The sequence below is a fragment of the Phocoena sinus genome, chromosome 4 (genome assembly GCF_008692025.1).
Source record: "Phocoena sinus isolate mPhoSin1 chromosome 4, mPhoSin1.pri, whole genome shotgun sequence".
NCBI lineage: Eukaryota > Metazoa > Chordata > Mammalia > Artiodactyla > Phocoenidae > Phocoena > Phocoena sinus.
The window spans coordinates 15,220,119-15,238,104 of record NC_045766.1 but is presented as its reverse complement, the minus strand read 5'-3'; the positions used below and the strand labels follow the sequence as shown (position 1 = coordinate 15,238,104).

The window sequence follows — 17,986 nt, the reverse complement described above, 5'->3', positions numbered from 1 at the left end:
CTCCTCGAAGGAGACAGAAGCAGGCCCCAGAATACCCTTGGGAGCTGTGGAGGGTGGGAGGGAAGGAAACAGGGAGCTGGAGGCCTTTCCGGTGAGGAGGCCACAGACCTGGATAAACACAGGAGGAGGAGATATGGGTGAAGAAGCAAGATTGACGAAAGAGCAAATTCCTTCCAGAAGCGAGGCGGGACCAGTGGGAGCGTGAGGCCAGACCTCGACCCAGAGCCCGACAGACAGGGAGCAGAGTAAGATCCAGGTGCCCCAGAGGGACGTCGTCCAGGCCAAGTGGGAACTTTAGAAAATGGAAAAGGTGCGCAGCGTGTGTCCTCGTTGGGGCTTCCGTGGGGTGACCCTGCTTTGGACAGGTGTGAAGATTCAAGGAGAGGGCAAGGTGAGGAAAGGAGGGGCACCTCTGAGCAGGAAACACTTGTGTGTGTGTGTGTGTGTGTGTGTGTGTGTTACCCTCACACTGCAGCCACGACAGAGCCCGGGCCTTGGGCTCCCAGGCAAGGGTGTGGAATTCCAGGGCTGGGACTGGGACGCTTGGCCTCTCCCAGTGCACACAGAGGGGACACGACGGGGAGGAGAGACCACGGGGCCTGGAAGGAGGCCTAATCCTGCAGTTCCCCTGCTGGACCCCCAACTCCATCCCCAACATTAGGGGAGGATGGGGCTCCAGTTAAGCTTCCTTAGGGATGGGCAGGCTTGGGCCCCTCATTCCTTCAACCACCTCTGGCCTGGGGTGACAGGTGACAGCCCCCACCCAGGCTCAGCTTCCACAGAGGGGGCTGGATTAAGTGTCTCCCAGGCTCCATTGAGCAGAAGCTTCTGGGGAGACGTTTCTGGAGAAAGGAAGCCTCCGAAGGGGAAAGCAGGGAACAACTGAGGAGGGACCAGGGCCTAGGAGGGAGCACTGCTGGCTTAGGAGAAAACAACAACGGTAACAATATGGTGACCACCACAGAGCTGCTCACTCCCCACGCAGCTCGGAGAAAGTGAGCGCTGCACAGACAGGTTGAGCAACTTGTCTTAGGTGATACAGCCAGTAAGCTGACAGAGCTGGGAGAACAAGAGGTCCCTCTTTGGACCATGGAGCCCAATGCCTTGACTATACAGGTGAGGAGTCAGCTCTCTCCGGGAAGGTGCCCACACAAGGTGCCTACAGTTCCTTCTCCAGGACTGGGGATGGGGGACAGAGTGTCGGATCAAGGCAGCCACACCACCTGGCATCTGGGGATCAGCCCTGAGTTGACTCTCTGAGTTCCAGGGCTTTGTCTGGGCTACTGGAGACAAGAAAGACCCCAGGAGGTTCCCAGGGCCTGGGTGGACTTTACAGTAGCAAGTCAGGCCATTCCCCTGGGGTGCTGGCTTTCCTCTACAGGGGCCAGGAGGGGTGTCACTGGTGAGGAGACAAGACCTAAGGGGTAGAAATGCAGCAGGAGGAATGATTTTGAATATCACAGAGGAAAATATCTAGAGGTGTTTGAATTACACTGCTGGCCAGCAGTCCAAAGGCAAAGAGCTTTCTGCAAAAAGTTATCCATCAAGTCCCTGTGTGTAAAAGACAAAAGTCAGAGACACCCCCAACATTCAACAACAGCGGAGGGCTTAAATAACTCCTGGTTGCCCACTCAGCCATTCAAAGAGATGGTGACAAGCCCCTCTCAACGTGGAAAAATGCTTATTGTAAAAAGTAGGAGCTAAATGCTGTACTGTGATCTTTCTAAGTAAAAACATGCTTATTGGAAAGAAACGGGAAAAATAGAAACCTGAGTAAAGTTTTAACAGTGGTGTGGAATGACGGGTGGAGTAGAGTTCAAACACAGTTAAATTAGTTTTGAAAGACTATAATATAAAGATTAACAAGCAGTTCAAAAACAAGTGTCATGGCAAAGAGACAAAGCATTGGTTTTCTGGTTACTTGGTAACATCCAAACAACAGGATCCACGGGCCCCAGGCCCTCAAAGGGCCAAGGACACTCTAGATGCTCGCCGACAGTGTGTGGCATGACCCCCAGCAGGATCAGGAAGGTGAAGTCCGAGCCCTGCAGGGAGGCTGACTGGTGATCACGCAGGAGGACGGGCTATGATAACACCGCTTGGGGACAACCTGAACCCAGGTTGATGGAGCACAGAGGATGGGGCCTGGCTGGACTCCTCACTCACAGGGAGGGGTGCAGGGCCAGCCCTGTTGTGGTCTCTCTTTTTCCTGCGCCTGCTGCATCTCCTGCCATAGCAGTGAGCGACCTGCACTGGGTGAGACCTAGAGCTGGAACAGGACACCAAGGCCTTGAGAAGCCCTTCCTGGAAGAAAGCAAACGTCCCATCTGTGTGCCCCACCCTGAGCGAGCACTGGTGTACCCCAGGTAACATGCGACGCAGCTGGGGTCCCAGGAGTGGGACCCCTGCCCCTTCCTCTCTTTGCTGCATTTTCTCATGGGGAGTGGGGAGCTAGGTCAACCCCGGGAGGGGCCCAGTGGCCGAGAGAATGGTGTGCAGCAGGTGCTGCAGGAGGGAAGGTGCCAGGTAGAGGGGAGAGGGATGGAGGGCCCTCAGAGCTGGATCTAGAAGGGTCCTGGAGGCCCTGGGCTGTGCTCAGACCCCCACTCAGGGAGAGCACACTGGGCTGGGTGTGCTGCTGGCAGCGGAGGTTCTGAGGGGGCAGGGATGGGTGAGGCCCAAGGTGGCTTCAGACCCCTGAAGGTCCATCCGGTGGGGGACTACACTTGTCCTGTCCGAACGCTGCGAGCGGGGGCCCCCAGGAGCTGGGACTCTATACCGAGAGGCCGGGGTTTGGATCCCGGCTCTGCTACCTCCTAGCTGTGTGGCCTTGAGCAAGTTATTTTAACCTCTCTGTGCCTCAGTTTCTCCAAATATAAAATGGCACTAATAAAAGTAATCCCTCTTATTGGGCTGTTTTGAGGATTAAATGAATCAGCATTGTGCCAGCACGGGTCAAGGACTGTCAACACTGCATGTTTGTCCAATGAAAATATAAACTAGTGGCCAGGGCGGCTCACGGGGGACCGGGCCTCCCCACCAGTGTCACTGACAAAGTGGTGGAGCACTTGGCTGCAGGGGTGCCCTCCACCTTGGTGATGGGGTGGTCGTTGGGCCCCCCTCACCACAACCACCCCAACTTGGCACACAAGGAGCTAGGTGGGCAGAGTTAATGCAAGATCGTAGTTGCGTCCAAATTGTCAACAGACCCCCATTAGTGGCTGCAGGAGTGTTGGGTGTGGCTCGGGGACTGATAAACATACCAAGGGGCCCCTGGCCAGCCTCCAGTGACAACAAGGCTGATGAAGGAGGCCTCCAGGGGGCAGAAGGGAGGGGCCCGGAATGCAGGCAGTAGGGGGTTGACAGAGACAGCAAGGGCTTGGAGGCCTCAGGAGCAATGAGGCCTTTCCCAGTCACTGGGTCTTTTTGGACTTCATTTCAGCTCAATTCCATTAAATAAACATTTTAAAGCAACGGGATATGCTCGGCCAAATGGGGGACGCAAAGCGAATGAACACAGAACCGTTGTCTCAAGGAGCTCACAGCTGATTTGGAGCAAGAGAACACCATCAATCCCACCAACCACCAGGCACCGGCAGCTCCCACACCAGCACCAGGAACTCTCGGCACCACTTCACACACTTATAACAGCCCCAGCTTCTCAGAGAAGCTGAGAGGTTAAGCAGGCCAACTAAGGTAACGCAGCTTGTGAAGGGTAGTGGCATCCATGTCTGACTTTGGGGTCTGTGCCCTCAGCAACACATGTATTGTCTCCAATGGAACCTGTGAAAATAAAGGCAGAAACACATGGTATGTGTTGGGGAAGAGCCCCAAGCCTCAGTTTATTCATCTGTGAAATGGGCATAATGACCTCTAGTTTCCTGAGTGACAGGGGATACTGTATGTGACAGGTTCTATTGTTTTTATGGGGGCCCAGAACAGGCAGTAACAGGAGCTGCCCTTGAAGGGTAGAAGCCCAGTGCTATGAGGCAGGCAGCAGGGCAGGAGGAACAGCATGAACAAAAGCCTGGAGGCGGGACATGTAACTGCTCCAGTTTCCAGCGGAGAGAAAGCAGGAGGTTTCAGGGCTCAAATGAGAAGCTGCTCAGCTCCTTTATCTTTCTTCTTCCCTCTGCACCCCTGGGGCAAGTTCTGCCGGCCTCCGTTTGCACTTTCTCCCTTCCAGCTCCTCCTCAGCCCACGTTGTCTGGCTTCTGCTCACATCACTCACCAGAAATACTTGCCAAGGTCCTCGGGGCCAGCCTATAGCCAGCCCGATGGCCATCCTTGGGTCTTATCTTCCCTCCTCACCGTCCTAGGCATGCTCCTGACCTCCTCCTCCTCGAAACACCACCGCGAGGCTATATCAGCATGTGGACACGCACTCGCAGGTTTACTTCCCTCCACGCTGGACTCTTCCCCTCTGTCTCCTTTACTGGCTACATCCCCTGCGTGACCTGGATGTTGCTGTGGCTGGTCCTGGACCTGTTTCTGCAACACATTCTCACCAGGAGACTCATCCTTTCTTGAGGCTTATCCACTGCCTCCATGCCGATGTCCAGGCCACAATCTCTAGCTCAGCGTCTGCCCTGAGCACTGGACCCCTGTACTGGTCTGCCCGCTGGACGCCTTGCCTGCATGTGCTCCAGGCCGTCTGAACTCAAAAGGAACCTAGGAGGACGCATCGCATTTCCCCAGTTGCTGCTGCCCCTTCTGGTCCCCTCTGCCAGTAGTTGGTGTCACTGATGCAGGCTGCCCAAGTCAGACCCTGGGAGTCATCCCCGCAGAGCTCCTGAGATGCCTTCTAGACTGCCCCACTGCACTCTGACCCCGCTGCCAGAAAGGCCCGTGTAAAATGCCAAACAGCCCATGTCACCCCCTGTTCAGAAGCCTTTAAAGGCTGTCCATTATGTTGGGGATAAGACCTACACTTCACTGCATGCCGCTCGTGTCCCAACCTCTTCACCGCACACCTTCCCACGGTCCCCAGGTCTCATGCTCCAGCCAGACTCAAATCATGGAGCAGATTTACCTTCCTTCACCTTAATCCTCCCAATCCTGGCAGTCCCTAGGGCTCAGCTTGAAAGTCACCTCCTCCAGGAAACCTCCCTGCTGCCCCAGGACGAGTTAGGGTCCTAACTGTGTTCCCTGCTGTGTTCCCATAGCAGATGAGCACAACAGCTCTTTTCCTATGTCACACTGATGCTTCCTCTCCTCACTCCCCACCCTGAGTTCATAGAGTTCACAAGGAACTGTCTTTGTCTTTGTTTTTCTAGTGCTAAAAAGTATTTGCTGAAATCAAAGGATCTGGGAAGAGTCTTAGAAACAGACCCTGGGGGTGTTCTTTGAGGGAAATGGGTTACCCTATGTGTAGACACTGAAAGGAAGCAGCTAGAGTATTAACTACAATTCTTAGCCACCTTCTAATGGGTGACCATGTGACCCAGTTTGGGCCAACAAGCCTTAAGGAAAGGTAGCTGAGCGTGCACAGGAGAGATTTGCTTCCCTGATGTGCTCACGGCCCCTTCCTGTTTTCTGTCTTCCACTTCCTCCCTGAAATTAGGAGAGGAGGCTGGCGGTGGAGCAGCCCTCTTGTGATGATGAGCCAGCCATAAGGACGGGAGTCACACACTAAGGAATCTTGAAGGGACCTAGGTCATGACCCCTAGACTACCTACTAGTGGCTTCTTATTATGAAAGACAAATAAATCTCATTGAGGCCCCAACTTCAGCTGGGTCTCCATTACATTTAGCTGCACTCCCCCATAGAAAAGGCAGATGATGGCAGATAACCATCTGTGGGCATTTCTGAATAGACCTTTTCTTTAAAGATGATGCTAGTCCTGACAGTGGGCAGAGGCAAGATGAATGGATCAGGACAAGGTGAGGGCTGGAGAGGCCGACCCTGCCTGGGATTCTGTCAGAGGACCATGGCAAGGACTCACTCAAGGTTTGAGGAAGAGGCTCCAGTCACGGTGGCCCTAATGTGACCATGACCTTGGCCTGGGCCTTCTCTGGTCTCTGCTTGGTTTCACTTGTGAAATGGGGCTGCTGGGATAGATAGCTTTTCAAAGGGCATAGTGCTGCAAGTCTGGGCTTTGGAGTCAGGAAAGCAGGGTTCAGGTTCCAGCTGCATCGCTTACTGGGGGTGTGACTTCCAGTCACTCTTGTTGCTTGACCTCATCATCATCTGTAAAGTCCACATTGTGACAGTGCTGATAACCATTGGGCTAATGCTGGGGTTCTGTGGCATCGTGCCTGGGGGTGCCAGCAGAATGCCTGGCGCAGTCCATCATGGCTGCTACAGCCCAGCGCCCAGCACACATTGAGTGCTCTGTGGGGAAGGCCGTGCTTGTGTTGCAAGTTCTCTGAGACGGCTTACTGGTGACCAGTTTCATGCCTACTCTGGATCTGGGGCTGCTGCAGGGCTCTGGAAAGCCTCTCTGATGCCCCTCGATCTGTGGGTGAGTAAAGTGGCCCAAGGCCACCCACTGTCCAGTGGCTTTCCCTCCAGCACTGTGTGTTGTTGTGTCCAGGGTCCTGGGCCACAGGTAGAAAGGAGAAGCCCCTGGACATCGGACAGCCCAGACCAGGCCCAGAAAGGCATCAGGCCTTGGGTAGAAGTAAGAAACCTACATGGTCCATCTGTCCTGTGGCCCCTGTCTTAGCCGAATCTTCCTGGGAGTTGAGGGGCATCTTATCTTGGGAATAGCTAGGAGGGGGATGTGAGGGTGGGGGCTTGAAGAGGTTGGTTCTGCAGATAACTACAGGAATTACGGAGTTAGAAAAATACCCCCAGAACTGGATTCCTTACTGCAGCTGCTTTGGGCAGACCCTTCTCGTGAAAGTGTCACCTTCTTTCTCTTTTCTGTACTACCTCTCCTGGTGGAAAAGAACTTGGAGGGAAAAAAAGTAAGCGTTTGTTCTATTCCAGCCCTGGAAAGGAGATCAGTGGGTGCATCCCATTTGTCCACGACCTCCCCCGCCTCCCCTCAACACTCCAGGCCAGGCGCAGCCATGCTGACACTCGACAGCACCTCCAGTTTACCTTGGCTCCCGTCCAGAGAGTCCAGGCCCAGCCCGGGGCGGCCCCCACCTCTCCACCTTTGTTACCAGGCCCCTCTACAGCGCAAAGAGCAGTTTAAATATAAATCAGTCCTGGACGCAAACAGAGCCTCGGCAAGTCTCAGAGCCATCACCGGAACTGAGAGCCCAGGTTTTCGACGAGTGCAAACAAGCAGAGACCGACTCCGTAAACCTTCCTGAGCGCGTCGGGAGGGGCGCGGAGGCTCCGTTTCCCTTCACAAGCGTCGGCGCCTCTCCGACGCCCCTGGCTCCCGCTGGCCCCCCCCCCCCACCCGGCGCCCCTCGCTCCTTCGCCAGTCTCCTCCGGCCCCCGCAGCCCTGCCGATCCCTTGTCGGGGCCCCTGCAATCTGCGGGCCCGCGGCATTCACCCCGCCCCGTCAGCGCCCCGGGCGCCCCCCCCCCCCCCACTCAGCAGCCTCCCGCCCCCACCCTCCAGCGGGCGGGACCTTGTCCCGGGGCGGTCGAGCCTTGCGGGTCCCTGCGGGGCTGCGGGCGCTGAGACAACTCCGGCCGGAACGAGGTCAAGCGCAGCCGGCCACCGCGTCACACCTGTCTGAGGGGGCGGCGGCGGGGCGGGGGCTCGCAGCGCCCTTGACACCCGAGGGAAAGAGGGAGGAGGGAGCGCGCGTTTCATCATCGGCGGTGGCGGCGGCGGCCACTTATAAAACTTCTGGGCGCGCACCCTCGCGCTCAGTCTCCTCAGGCCGCGCCGTGTGCCTCCTCCGGCCACCAACGCCGCACCCGCCACTCGCCCGGCCTCCCGCCCCGGGCCCCGCGCTGCAGCCACCATGGGGCTCCTACCCGAGCCCGGCGCGCGCCAGGGCAGCGGCGCCTCTGCGGGCCGAGCCGGCCGCTGTCCCCGCTCTATCTTCAGCAACGTTAAGGTGAGCGGAGAACCCGGGACGTCCTGGCCCGAGCCGCGCCGGGCGCACCTTCGGCGGGGTCCCGGCGTCAGTGCTGCGGCCGCTCGGGAGGCGCTGCGGGGGCGGGCTCCCTCCCTCGCCGTCCATCCGTCGGTGTCACGCTCCGGGACGCATCCCCGCGGGCCCCGCGCCGCCGGCGAGGAGGCACCTGGCCAGGGAAGCGCGTGCTGGGCGTGTGTGCGTGTGTGCATGTGTTTGTGCGAGTATGTGCTCGCGCGCGTGCTCACACGCCCTCGTCAGGGTAGGAAACAGGGCGATGAAAGTACTTGCTTATTGGGCCAACTCTATTCAGATAGTCCTGGCACTAGCCTAGGGAATTGTTCTGTTCTTTGAAAAAGAACATCTCCGGGGCACCTTTTTGGGCTCCTGTGGGCAGTTACTTCGTTAAGGGAATGGGCTTGGAGTTGCCCGTGTCTGGCGCCTTGTAGGGGACAGGCTGGGGTCCCTCTGAGATGAATATCAGAGCCCATCTCATCCTGGGTGGCTGGCAGAAGGGCTGTTCTCCGCTAGGCTTTCGTCTTCCCCAAGGGCGGCAGTGCGTGAGCTCTGCTACCTGAACGGGCTGCTGCCTGCAATGCTGAGAATTCCCCCGAGGCTGGCAACCAACACTGCAGCTCTTGGACCAGCTTTCCTGGTCCGGAACTGGCCCCAGGAAAGCAGCGGCTTTCGCAGTCTATTCCGTAAAGTCTAGGCAGGTGCCTGGCAAGTTATGGGGAGTAGGTGAAGGGGTGTAAGCAGTAGTGTGGTGAGGACCCCCCAGGGGGTCAGGAATGCTTTCCACCCCCTCACAGGTCCAAGAGGACTGGAATGGTTGAATCCACACTGGGGCTTTTTTGCCTCTTCTGGGAGGGCAGAAGCAACTGAGGAATGCACCACCTGTGGTGAGGATGTGGGAGGTTGTAAAGCCCAGGTCACGGCTCCTTGGGGTCAGGGTGGGAATTATGGTGCAGAGAGGTTGTTTCTGGCAATCACACAATCAGATGGGGCTAGGTAATGCCTCCAGTGGCACAATTAAGGGGAACCCAGAACATACAAATGGAGGATGGGGGTCTCTGTGGGCCAGTTATGTGTGTCCAACAGAAAAGGATCTGGAGGTCACAGTGGAGCCCATCTATGTACTTACTCATATTGTTAGCAGTAGAGCTGGGCTCCCCACTCCTGCTTCTGCTCTTTCCCCACACCACACTAAATAAAGGTTGAATTGATTCCATGGTTGGACGTAAATAAGACATAGAAATTTTGAGATCGTTTAAAATAATCCTCAAATCTCCTCACCTTTGGCCAGACCCTGATGAGAACACTGTGTGTGGTTTTGGTTCCATCATTTAAAGGAGTTTAGAGAAGTTTCAGCAGAGAATTGTGGAAAACTTGGGGTTTATAAATTAGGAATTGGGAGGAAAGGGCAGGGGCAACAGTTGGGTGGTCTGAAAAGAGAGAGGCCCAGGAGGGAGCCAGGGTGGGGGCAACTCTCTCTGTTTTCACCACTCTTAGGGTTGGGAGCAGGAGGGACAGCTGACAGCGAGGGTAACCCCAAATGAGATTGATCCATTTAGACCTGCCCTGAGTCCCTAAAATAAATGAGTTTATGACAGCAGTTTCTTTGAAGATCTATAAAAATAAGATAATTTATCACATGCTGATGATATAGCCACATGTGCCTGAGGCCAGGCCCAGGCCAATTGGCCTCCGGAAGGCTCATACCAGTTAGGAGTTTTTCTGAACTCTAAAAACCAGATTCCTTTAATCATTGCCTCCGTTGATCCATAGTAATTCTAAGACCAGAGTTAGGAGCAACTTCCACTTAGCTTCACTTATCTGCCTGAAACCAGGTAGGAGACTGGATATCTCAAGGCACATCTTGGGGCTGGAATTCCATTAGTTAAACTCCCTGAAGTCATTTCTTCCAGGGGGTAGGGCTGGCTTCTGGGGGCTTTGCTATTTGATGAGAGATTTCCTTCTCCCAGTGAGAGGTTTGGTGACTGCCATGCACCCTGCCAGGGGGGTATGGACTGCACATGTCGTGACATAGGAGGAACACAGGACACCCAACCTGAGGACCCATCATTTTTCTAGGTTCCTCGTTGTTGGGACAGACTAACCAATAGGCTTTATGACATTCCTGCAAAACGCCACATACCACATGGTTTAGGGAAAGAAGATGAAGCCAGGGGACTCAGATCCAAGCCCCATGCCATCCCCTTACTAACTAGGTAACACAGGGAAGTATCCCTGAGCCTCGGAGTCCTTATGTGAAAAAAAACTGGGCAACATGAACAATTCCCTCCTCCCGGAGGCAGGGTAGAGAAGGCCTTCATAAGGATTATGTGGAATGAGGCAGAGGAAATGGCTTTGTAACCCATACTGGGCTTTCTGGGATTGGCATCATTGTGAGGTCAGTTCTCGCCTCAACAAACAAGACTGTGAATTCAAACATCATTTAGGATCGATTATTCCACCAATTATGCCTCATTCTATGAGACATAGTTAATAGTTAAGAAAAACTACAGTTAATAATAATACCCAAAAATAGCAATAGTAGCAAACAGCAACAGATCTGTCTGAATTTACTGGGAACTATGGAAATATCTTACCCAAATGCCATCCTCATTACAGCTCTGTCAACTGGATGCTGTTACTGTCCCCATTAATGATGAGGAAAACAAGGCTTAGTGAGGCTGGTCCTTTGGGCTTGGATACATAACCAGAAAGAGTGGAGTGTAGAGGAACCAGGAACGTGAGCCTCCAGGTCAGAACCCCTAACCCCTGTGCGCCTGGCCCTCTCTGTCGCACGGCACTGGTCAGCTCAGCGTTAGCGTGTGGAGATTCCTCAGATGTGCTTGTTCCGCGTGGTCAGGGCTTTCTCCAGGCCCTGGTGACACACACATCTCAGCCGTGACCAGGGGCCACTGCCGTGGCTGCAGCACAGATCCGTGTAGGCACGAACAGGCTCAGACCCTTTCACTCCTCCCGACCTCATCTCGAGCCTGGTGACTCTCAGGCTCAGGCTGAGTTTTTGGTACTTCCTTCTGCAGGAGTCAATACAATCGTGTTTAATCTAGAGACAGTCTCAATTGCCTCTGGGTTACAGCATTCTTAAGAACTAGAGGACCTGCTCGCCAGTCATGGTTAGAGGGAGCAGTTTGGCATCCAGTACTCCAGAGCTCTAAATTAAAAACAGGTTCATTCAGCCATTATGGGGCAGGGGTGGGGGAGTTAGCGGGGAGCCTTTTGGCTAACTTATCCTGGCAGCCTCAAAGAGATCTGTTTCTTCCTGAAAATGAAACTTTTGGGGCCAAACTGAGGTTGTCTTATAGAAGGAGTGGTCGATTGGTAATTGCTGCCCAAAGTATGGGAACTTAAACACACCAGGGCCCCAGTGTAGGGAAATAATGGATATCCAGTCAGTGTGGATGGAAGGCTGGGGAAGAACAGTGGGAAGAAACGGATAGACGAATCTCACAGCTTGGCCTGGGTGGCCCTGGTGACCTGTGACCTGGGAGGGAGGCCCCCGAATGAGGGAAAGGTGCTTTGTCCTGGCCTGTGTCCGTAACGTCCTGAGGCCTCTGACTCCCAATCATGGGGCAGCAGCTTGGACTCAACTTCTCAGTTTCCAGAGGAAAGTGCTATATCCCAGCAACCTGCAATCCATGCTTGGGGAGACACTCTGAAGAGAACCCTCTGGGCCAAAAGAATTCCTTCATCAACCTGGTGGATTAAGATATGCTCCTCCCTCCCCAGGATGTATTTCTCTGACATTGGGGACAGCATATATTATGATCTCCAGGGTGTCTGTCCCCTGAGAGGCCCACCTTGCCCTGCTTGTTTGTGTGTGTTGGGGAGGCAGTTTTGGGGGATGGTTTGGGGGGTGGGGAGGGAGAACCATGGGAACGGGTGGGGTGGTGGTCAAAGGTCACTTAGACCCTTTCCTCCTATAACTATGCTCAAAGCCCTTCCTAGCTTTCCTCGTGTCTCCTGGTGATGAATTCGTGACCTGTGTTGCCACAGAGCAAGTGGCAGAGGGATTTATTTTGAAATCATTATAGATGCATAGGAAAAACAGTGCTGAGAGGTCCTGTGTTTACCCAGTTCCTCCCAAGGATTTCATCTGATATAATTACAGTGTGATACCAAAAGCAGGAAATTGACATTGCCACGATGTGTGAGTATAGTTCCAGGCCGTTCGATCGTGTGTACAGACTCAGGGAGCCACCACCCCACTGCTTCAAGACAGAACTATCCCATCTCCACAAAGGTCTCCTTCCGACTCCTATCCTTGATATGTTCTCTAGCGCAGTAATTTTATCATTTTGAGAACATTATATAAATGGAGTCATGAAATATGTGTGTGACCTTTTGAGACTGGCTTTTTTCATTAAGCATAATGCCCTTGAGATCGACCCAAGCTGTTCCATGTATCAATAGTTTGTTGCTTTTTTTTTTGAGGGGGGTACGTGGGCCTCTCACTGTTGTGGCCTCTCCCGTTGCAGAGCACAGGCTCCGGACACGCAGGCTCAGCAGCCATGGCTCACGGACCCAGCCGCTCGGCGGCATGTGAGATCCTCCCGGACCGGGGCACGAACCCGTGTCCCCTGCATTGGCAGGTGGACTCTCAACCACCAGGGAAGCCCTTTGTTCCTTTTTATTGCTGAGTACTATTCCATGGCATGGATGTATCGTGATTTCTCCAGCCATTCACCTATTGAAGGACCTTTGGGTTGTTTCCTGTTTGGGGCTATTACAAATAAAGCTGCTATGAACAATCATGTATAGGTTTTTGTGTGGACATAAACTCTCATTTCTCTGGGGTGAATGCCCAGGAGTGCATTTGCTAGGTCATATGGTAGTTGCACGTTGATTTTTAAAAGAAACTGCCAAACTGTTTTCCAGAGTGGCCATAACATTTTACATTTGCACCAGCAAGGTATGAGAAATTCAGTTTCTCTACATCCTGGCCAGCATTTAGTGTTACTGCTTTTTATTTTAGCTATCCTTTTTTTAAAGAATTCCACCCCTACAGAGAGGCACTGCCTCTGGTGAAAATAAGCCAGAGGACCCCATTTTTATGCAACAATAGAATGTAAACACCGGAAGGAACCTCCTCCAGATAAAGAAATGGGCCCAGGAGGGGAGGTGACCTGTGCAAGGTCTCAGGGAACTGGAAGTAGAGTATTTTAGTTATTTGAATTGGTGTGTAGTGAGATCTCATCATGGTCTTAATTTGCATTTCCCTAATGGCTGGTGATGTTGAACATCTTTTCATGTGCTCACTTGCCATGTGTATATGCTGTTCACTGAAATATCTGTTCATATATTTTGTCCATTTTTCTTTTCCTTTTTCTTTCTCTCTCTCTCTCTCTCTCTCTCTCTCTCTCTCTCTCTCTTTCTTTCTTCCTTCTTTTCTTTATTATTTTTGGCTGCATTGGGTCTTTGTTGCTACGCTCAGGCTTTCTCTAGTTGCGGCGAGCTGGGGCTATTCATCGTTGCAGTGCGCAGGCTTCTCCTTGCGATGGCTTCTCTTGTTGCGGAGCACGGGCTCTAGGCGTGCGGGCTTCAGTAGTTGTAGCATGCGGGCTCAGTTGTTGTGGCTCACGGGCTTAGTTGCTCCATGACATGTGGGTTCTTCCCGGACCAGGGATCGAACCCATGTCCCCTGCACTGGCAGGCGGATTCTTAACCACTGTGCCACCAGGGAAGTCCTTCCATTTTCTAATTGGATTTTTAAATTGTTGTTTTGAGAGTTCTTTATATATGTGAGATACAAGTCCTTTGTTGGGCATGTGGTTTGCAAATATTTTCTCCCAGTCTATAGCTTATGTTTTCATCCTCTTAACAGAATCTTTCACAGAGAAAAAGGTTTTGATTGTGATAAAGTCCAATTTATCAATTTAAAATTTTCTGGATACTGCTTTTAGTGTCATGTCTAAAAACTCTTCACCAAATCCTAACTCCTGAAGGAGAAATCCTCTGTTTTCTTCTAAAAGTTTTATAATTTTGCATTTAAATCTATAATCCATTTTGAGTTAATTTTTGTAGAGATGTGAGGTTTAGGTAAAGGTTCATTGTTTTGCCTGTGGTTATACAATTGTTTCTGCACCATTTGTGGACAAGACTCTCCTTTCTCTATTGAATTACCTTTGTATCTTTGTTGAAGATCAGTTGGCCATACTTGGGTGGGTCCATGTTGGGTTTTCTATCATGCGTCATTGATGTATGTGTATATCTCTCTGCCAGTACCACAGTGTCTTGATTACTGTAGCTAAATAGCAAGTCTTGGTATCAGGTAAAACTTGATTTTCATTCTGCAATGGAATGATTACCAAACCTTATAACCCATTCAGTTTCTCTTCTACTTTGCCTTTTAGGAAGATTTAAGGACAGATTTAAAGCTTGCTTTTAGTAGGTAGATGGGATCTTACATATTTACATGTTTCCAGCTTTTCCTCTGGCCTTAGCTGAATGGTTGTCTTTTCCCTTGAATTTGATTTTTCAGTCTAAGTTCTTAAACTTTTTCTATGCGTAATGCCAGCCCTGCAAGGGAGGTATCAGCATCTCCATTTCATACTTGAAATCGAGGCACATCCAAGACCACATATCCAGTCAATGGCAAAGCAGGAATTCCCACCAGGGTCATCTCACTCCCAGCCCCTTTCTTCCCATGGCCCCAGAATGCCTCTCAGTTCTGGATTCTTTCGTCCGTGAACCTTGGGGCCTGAGCGCAGTGATCTCTGAGGTCCTTTCAGGTTCTCAGATTCCCATCTCATGCTAAGTTGCTGATTGAGATGAGACCAGGAGCAGGGCCAGCTGGGTCTGAGCTTTGCCAGGAGACCTGCTCTGAAACCTGGCAAAAGAGGAGGGTGCGGCTGGCCTGGTTGTCTGTGATCAATCCCAGCTCTCTTGGTTTCGTGGACCTTGATTCCCTGGGATGGATTAAATTTGATCAGGGTGAAGGATGAACCCAAGGCCAGGAGTCTCAGACTACACTGTGGACTGGATGGATGGGATGATCCTATCCAGTGAGCAGCCGTCGCCCAGAGCTGTCTTCCCAGCCTCGTTGCCTTGTTGGGTGGAGATGCTATGGAGGCTGTGGCTTAGGGAGAAGGCACCAGCCGGCTCAGTAACCCCAGGACTTGTGGCCTGTGGGACACTCAGTCTGGTCAGCATTGGCACTGACCCCCACAGGGCTGACCACTGCCTCTATAAATATGGGCAAACTAACCCTTTCTTTATCATTTAGTGTGCACCAAGTCCTATAGGAATCTGATAACAAGTTTTATTTTGTTTACCCAAACATCAGCCATACCTATTTATGTTCTGAAAGATGTTCCATCCAACACCCTTGAGAGATGCTGGCCTAGAGCACAGAAGGCCTCAGTTAAAATTCAGAGGGCACCAGGGAGGGTATAGCAAGCTAGTGGTTGTCAATCTGCCCACCAAGATGCCCTGAATTCTAGAAGGGAGTGACCGGTCTCCACAATGGAGTAGGACAAGGGGATGAAGGGTGGTGTCGGGAAATGTGGTTTAACTAATCATGGATATTACATTTCTGTAGAATTTTATGTTTCATCCTAGAATCAAGTGTATTTTATATTTTCCTCCACAATATATCTACATGCTTCCAAATAATATGTTGTATTTCCCCCCAAATCTTGGAGTAACACTGATGCTCCAGGAAGCTATGCCATGTCTAGCTCACGTCTGCCAGATGTGACCCCAGGTGGAGTTTGGGAAACAACACAGCAGGCCTCAAGTCAGAATTAGTTTTTCTAACCCAGCCAGCTTGTTGGGCATAGAGGGAACCTAGGAAATGTAAGTGGGACAGGTGTGGGGTGTGAATAGCAGACAGTTCCTGGGCTGAGCCCGTGGGACACCCCAGGAGAGGAGCCGGCTAGAGAACACAGTGAGGCCCCTGTTGGCCTGGGGAAAGGGGACAGTGGCAGAGGGGAGGGGGAGGACGGCAGGCTGCCGGAGCCACACTTGTCCTGCCCGACTGGCTGCCGGAGAGATTTCAGGATGGAATTAAACTGACCACATTCTCAGTCTGTTTTACATGTCCTTCCTGCCTGTGCTCCAGGCCCTTCTGAAACTGTGCTGCTTTGCCTTTGATTCACAGTGCATTTGAGGGAAGTGGTGGGGAGCTGAGTGTGGATGTCGGAGCCTGGGCCTCGCTCACTTGTGAGCCTTTACTGCATGTTTGCGGTGGGAGGCTCTTCCCCAGGCTTCGCTGTTTGCACTCAGCTCTCGAAGAGACACCCACGTTTCCAAGAAACAATGGCCCGTAGGGCCCTGCTTCTCAATGTGACCCACTGCCTCGATTTGCCCAGGACCGAGGGGGTTCCTGGGACACAGGACTTTCCGTTTTAAAACTGAAGACTTCTAGGCAGATTGGGATAAGTTGGTCACCCCACTGCCATTTTACAAGAATGGACTTCAACCCCCTGACTGTGGGGCAGGGGAGGTGCCCATGGAGAGCCAGGGATGGTGCCCAACAATGGAAATAAGCCTCAAGGACTCATGACAGGAAGGAACTGGAGGCTTCCAGGGAGAAACCAAGCGGCAGGGCCCACTTCTGCCTCTTGTTAGTACATGGAAGTTCTCCCGCCTGGCCCTGCCTTCATTGCCCGTTGTGATTTGTGCAGCATTTTTAACCTCTTACTGTATAGAATCCATACGAGTAATGATAAAACTGAGCTATAGAAACATGGTGCCCCTCACTTATAGAATTACTGAATTTCAGAATTGTATACCCCTCAGAGTGAAGCTAGCAGAGCCCCCTCTTCCTGGCCACTCTCCTCATTGCTTCTGGTAGAAAGCAGTCTCCCCTCTCCCACAAGTCCTCTAACTAGGTTGAAACAGAAAGCCACGTGTCCTGGGCTACCCTCCTCTAAAAGCCAGGCCAGGCTCTGAAGGTGGGTGTTGCTGAGGGGCACAGGTGGCCCTCCGACCCTTGTTGTCCCAGATCACAAAGGTTTCCTCGCTGGCTCTGGTTATCACTCACGAGGGGACCTCAGGCTTTAGGGAGGCTGGTGGGCCCAGGGTTTCCTGGAACCAGCAGAGACCTTCCCATGATTGGGACCCTGCAGTTTGTTATGCTCTCAGGAGCCCAAGGCCTGCTCCCGCCCCAGCTCTCACACTCTTGCGTCTTACCCCCGTCTTTCTCTCTTCTCACCCCAGCTCTCGCTTCTCCCTGACTTGGAATTTTCACGGAGAGTCCAGCAAGAGCCCTGGACAGGTCACTGGGTCCACCCCCCGGCCTCCAGCTGGGCGACATCTCTCTGGAGCAAGTAGACAAGGACCAGAGTCCCTGACTTTATCATTAGGGGGCCTGACAGAGACCCTTCCGGAGGGCGTCCGGCCTAATGCCAGTGGGAACATTCCTGTGGACCCCCGCCTGTGCCCCAGGCTGTAACGCCCACATCCCACCCACGCAGACTGGCCGAGCCCAAGCGAGGTAGAACCCGCCTTGTCTAGCAGACTGTCTCTAGCCCTGGACCTTGTCACTGACTTGGAAAGTGAGCCTCAGGGCCCTGTGGCTGCCGCTTCATTTCCAAACTGCGCTTGCTGTCAGGAGGCTGCCCTCTCGGGCTCACTGCCGCTCCAGCCTCCTCCCTCTGTGTCCCGGAAAAGCGCAGGCCCACTGAGTCAACATGTGAATTTAATACATAAACACGTACAGTTAACAAGGAGTGGGGACAGGCATTACTCAAGCCTGTATTGGTTTACCTTAAAGTCACAAATATTTAGAATTCCCACACTCAGCACCAACACATTTTTAGCAGCAATTATGACTTTCTGAGCTATCATCACAAAGACGGACACGTTTTATTAGGCCACATCTGTGTGATAAAGCATAAGGGGATATGTGGATATTTAATTGTGAATGCAAATGCTTTGTTGGGGGGCACCCATGTGTGCCAAATTTAGTGAAATAACAAGGGCAGGTCCTTTCAGAAACACTCTCTGTGCTGCGAGGTGCATG

The 17,986-nt window shown here is 52.6% G+C and overlaps 1 protein-coding gene and 1 long non-coding RNA gene across 3 annotated transcripts in view; both read left to right on the top strand.

Annotated features, from left to right (window-relative positions):
* The first annotated feature begins 245 nt into the window (after nt 1-245).
* Nucleotides 246-17,986, top strand: part of SLCO2A1 (solute carrier organic anion transporter family member 2A1) — an 85,771-nt gene continuing 68,030 nt past the window's right edge. The window contains exon 1 of one of the 2 annotated variants that reach the window (XM_032631378.1): nt 246-391. In XM_032631378.1, the coding sequence (XP_032487269.1) occupies nt 302-391 (90 nt within the window). In that variant the 5' untranslated portion in view covers nt 246-301. Of the gene's footprint in view, nt 392-7,875; nt 7,972-17,986 lie in introns of those variants that run through there. The other variant, XM_032631377.1, reaches the window with a different exon arrangement.
* Nucleotides 1,885-3,813, top strand: LOC116753529. The gene is made up of 2 exons (XR_004349762.1): nt 1,885-2,366; nt 3,443-3,813. It is a non-coding gene; the product is annotated as an uncharacterized LOC116753529 (long non-coding RNA).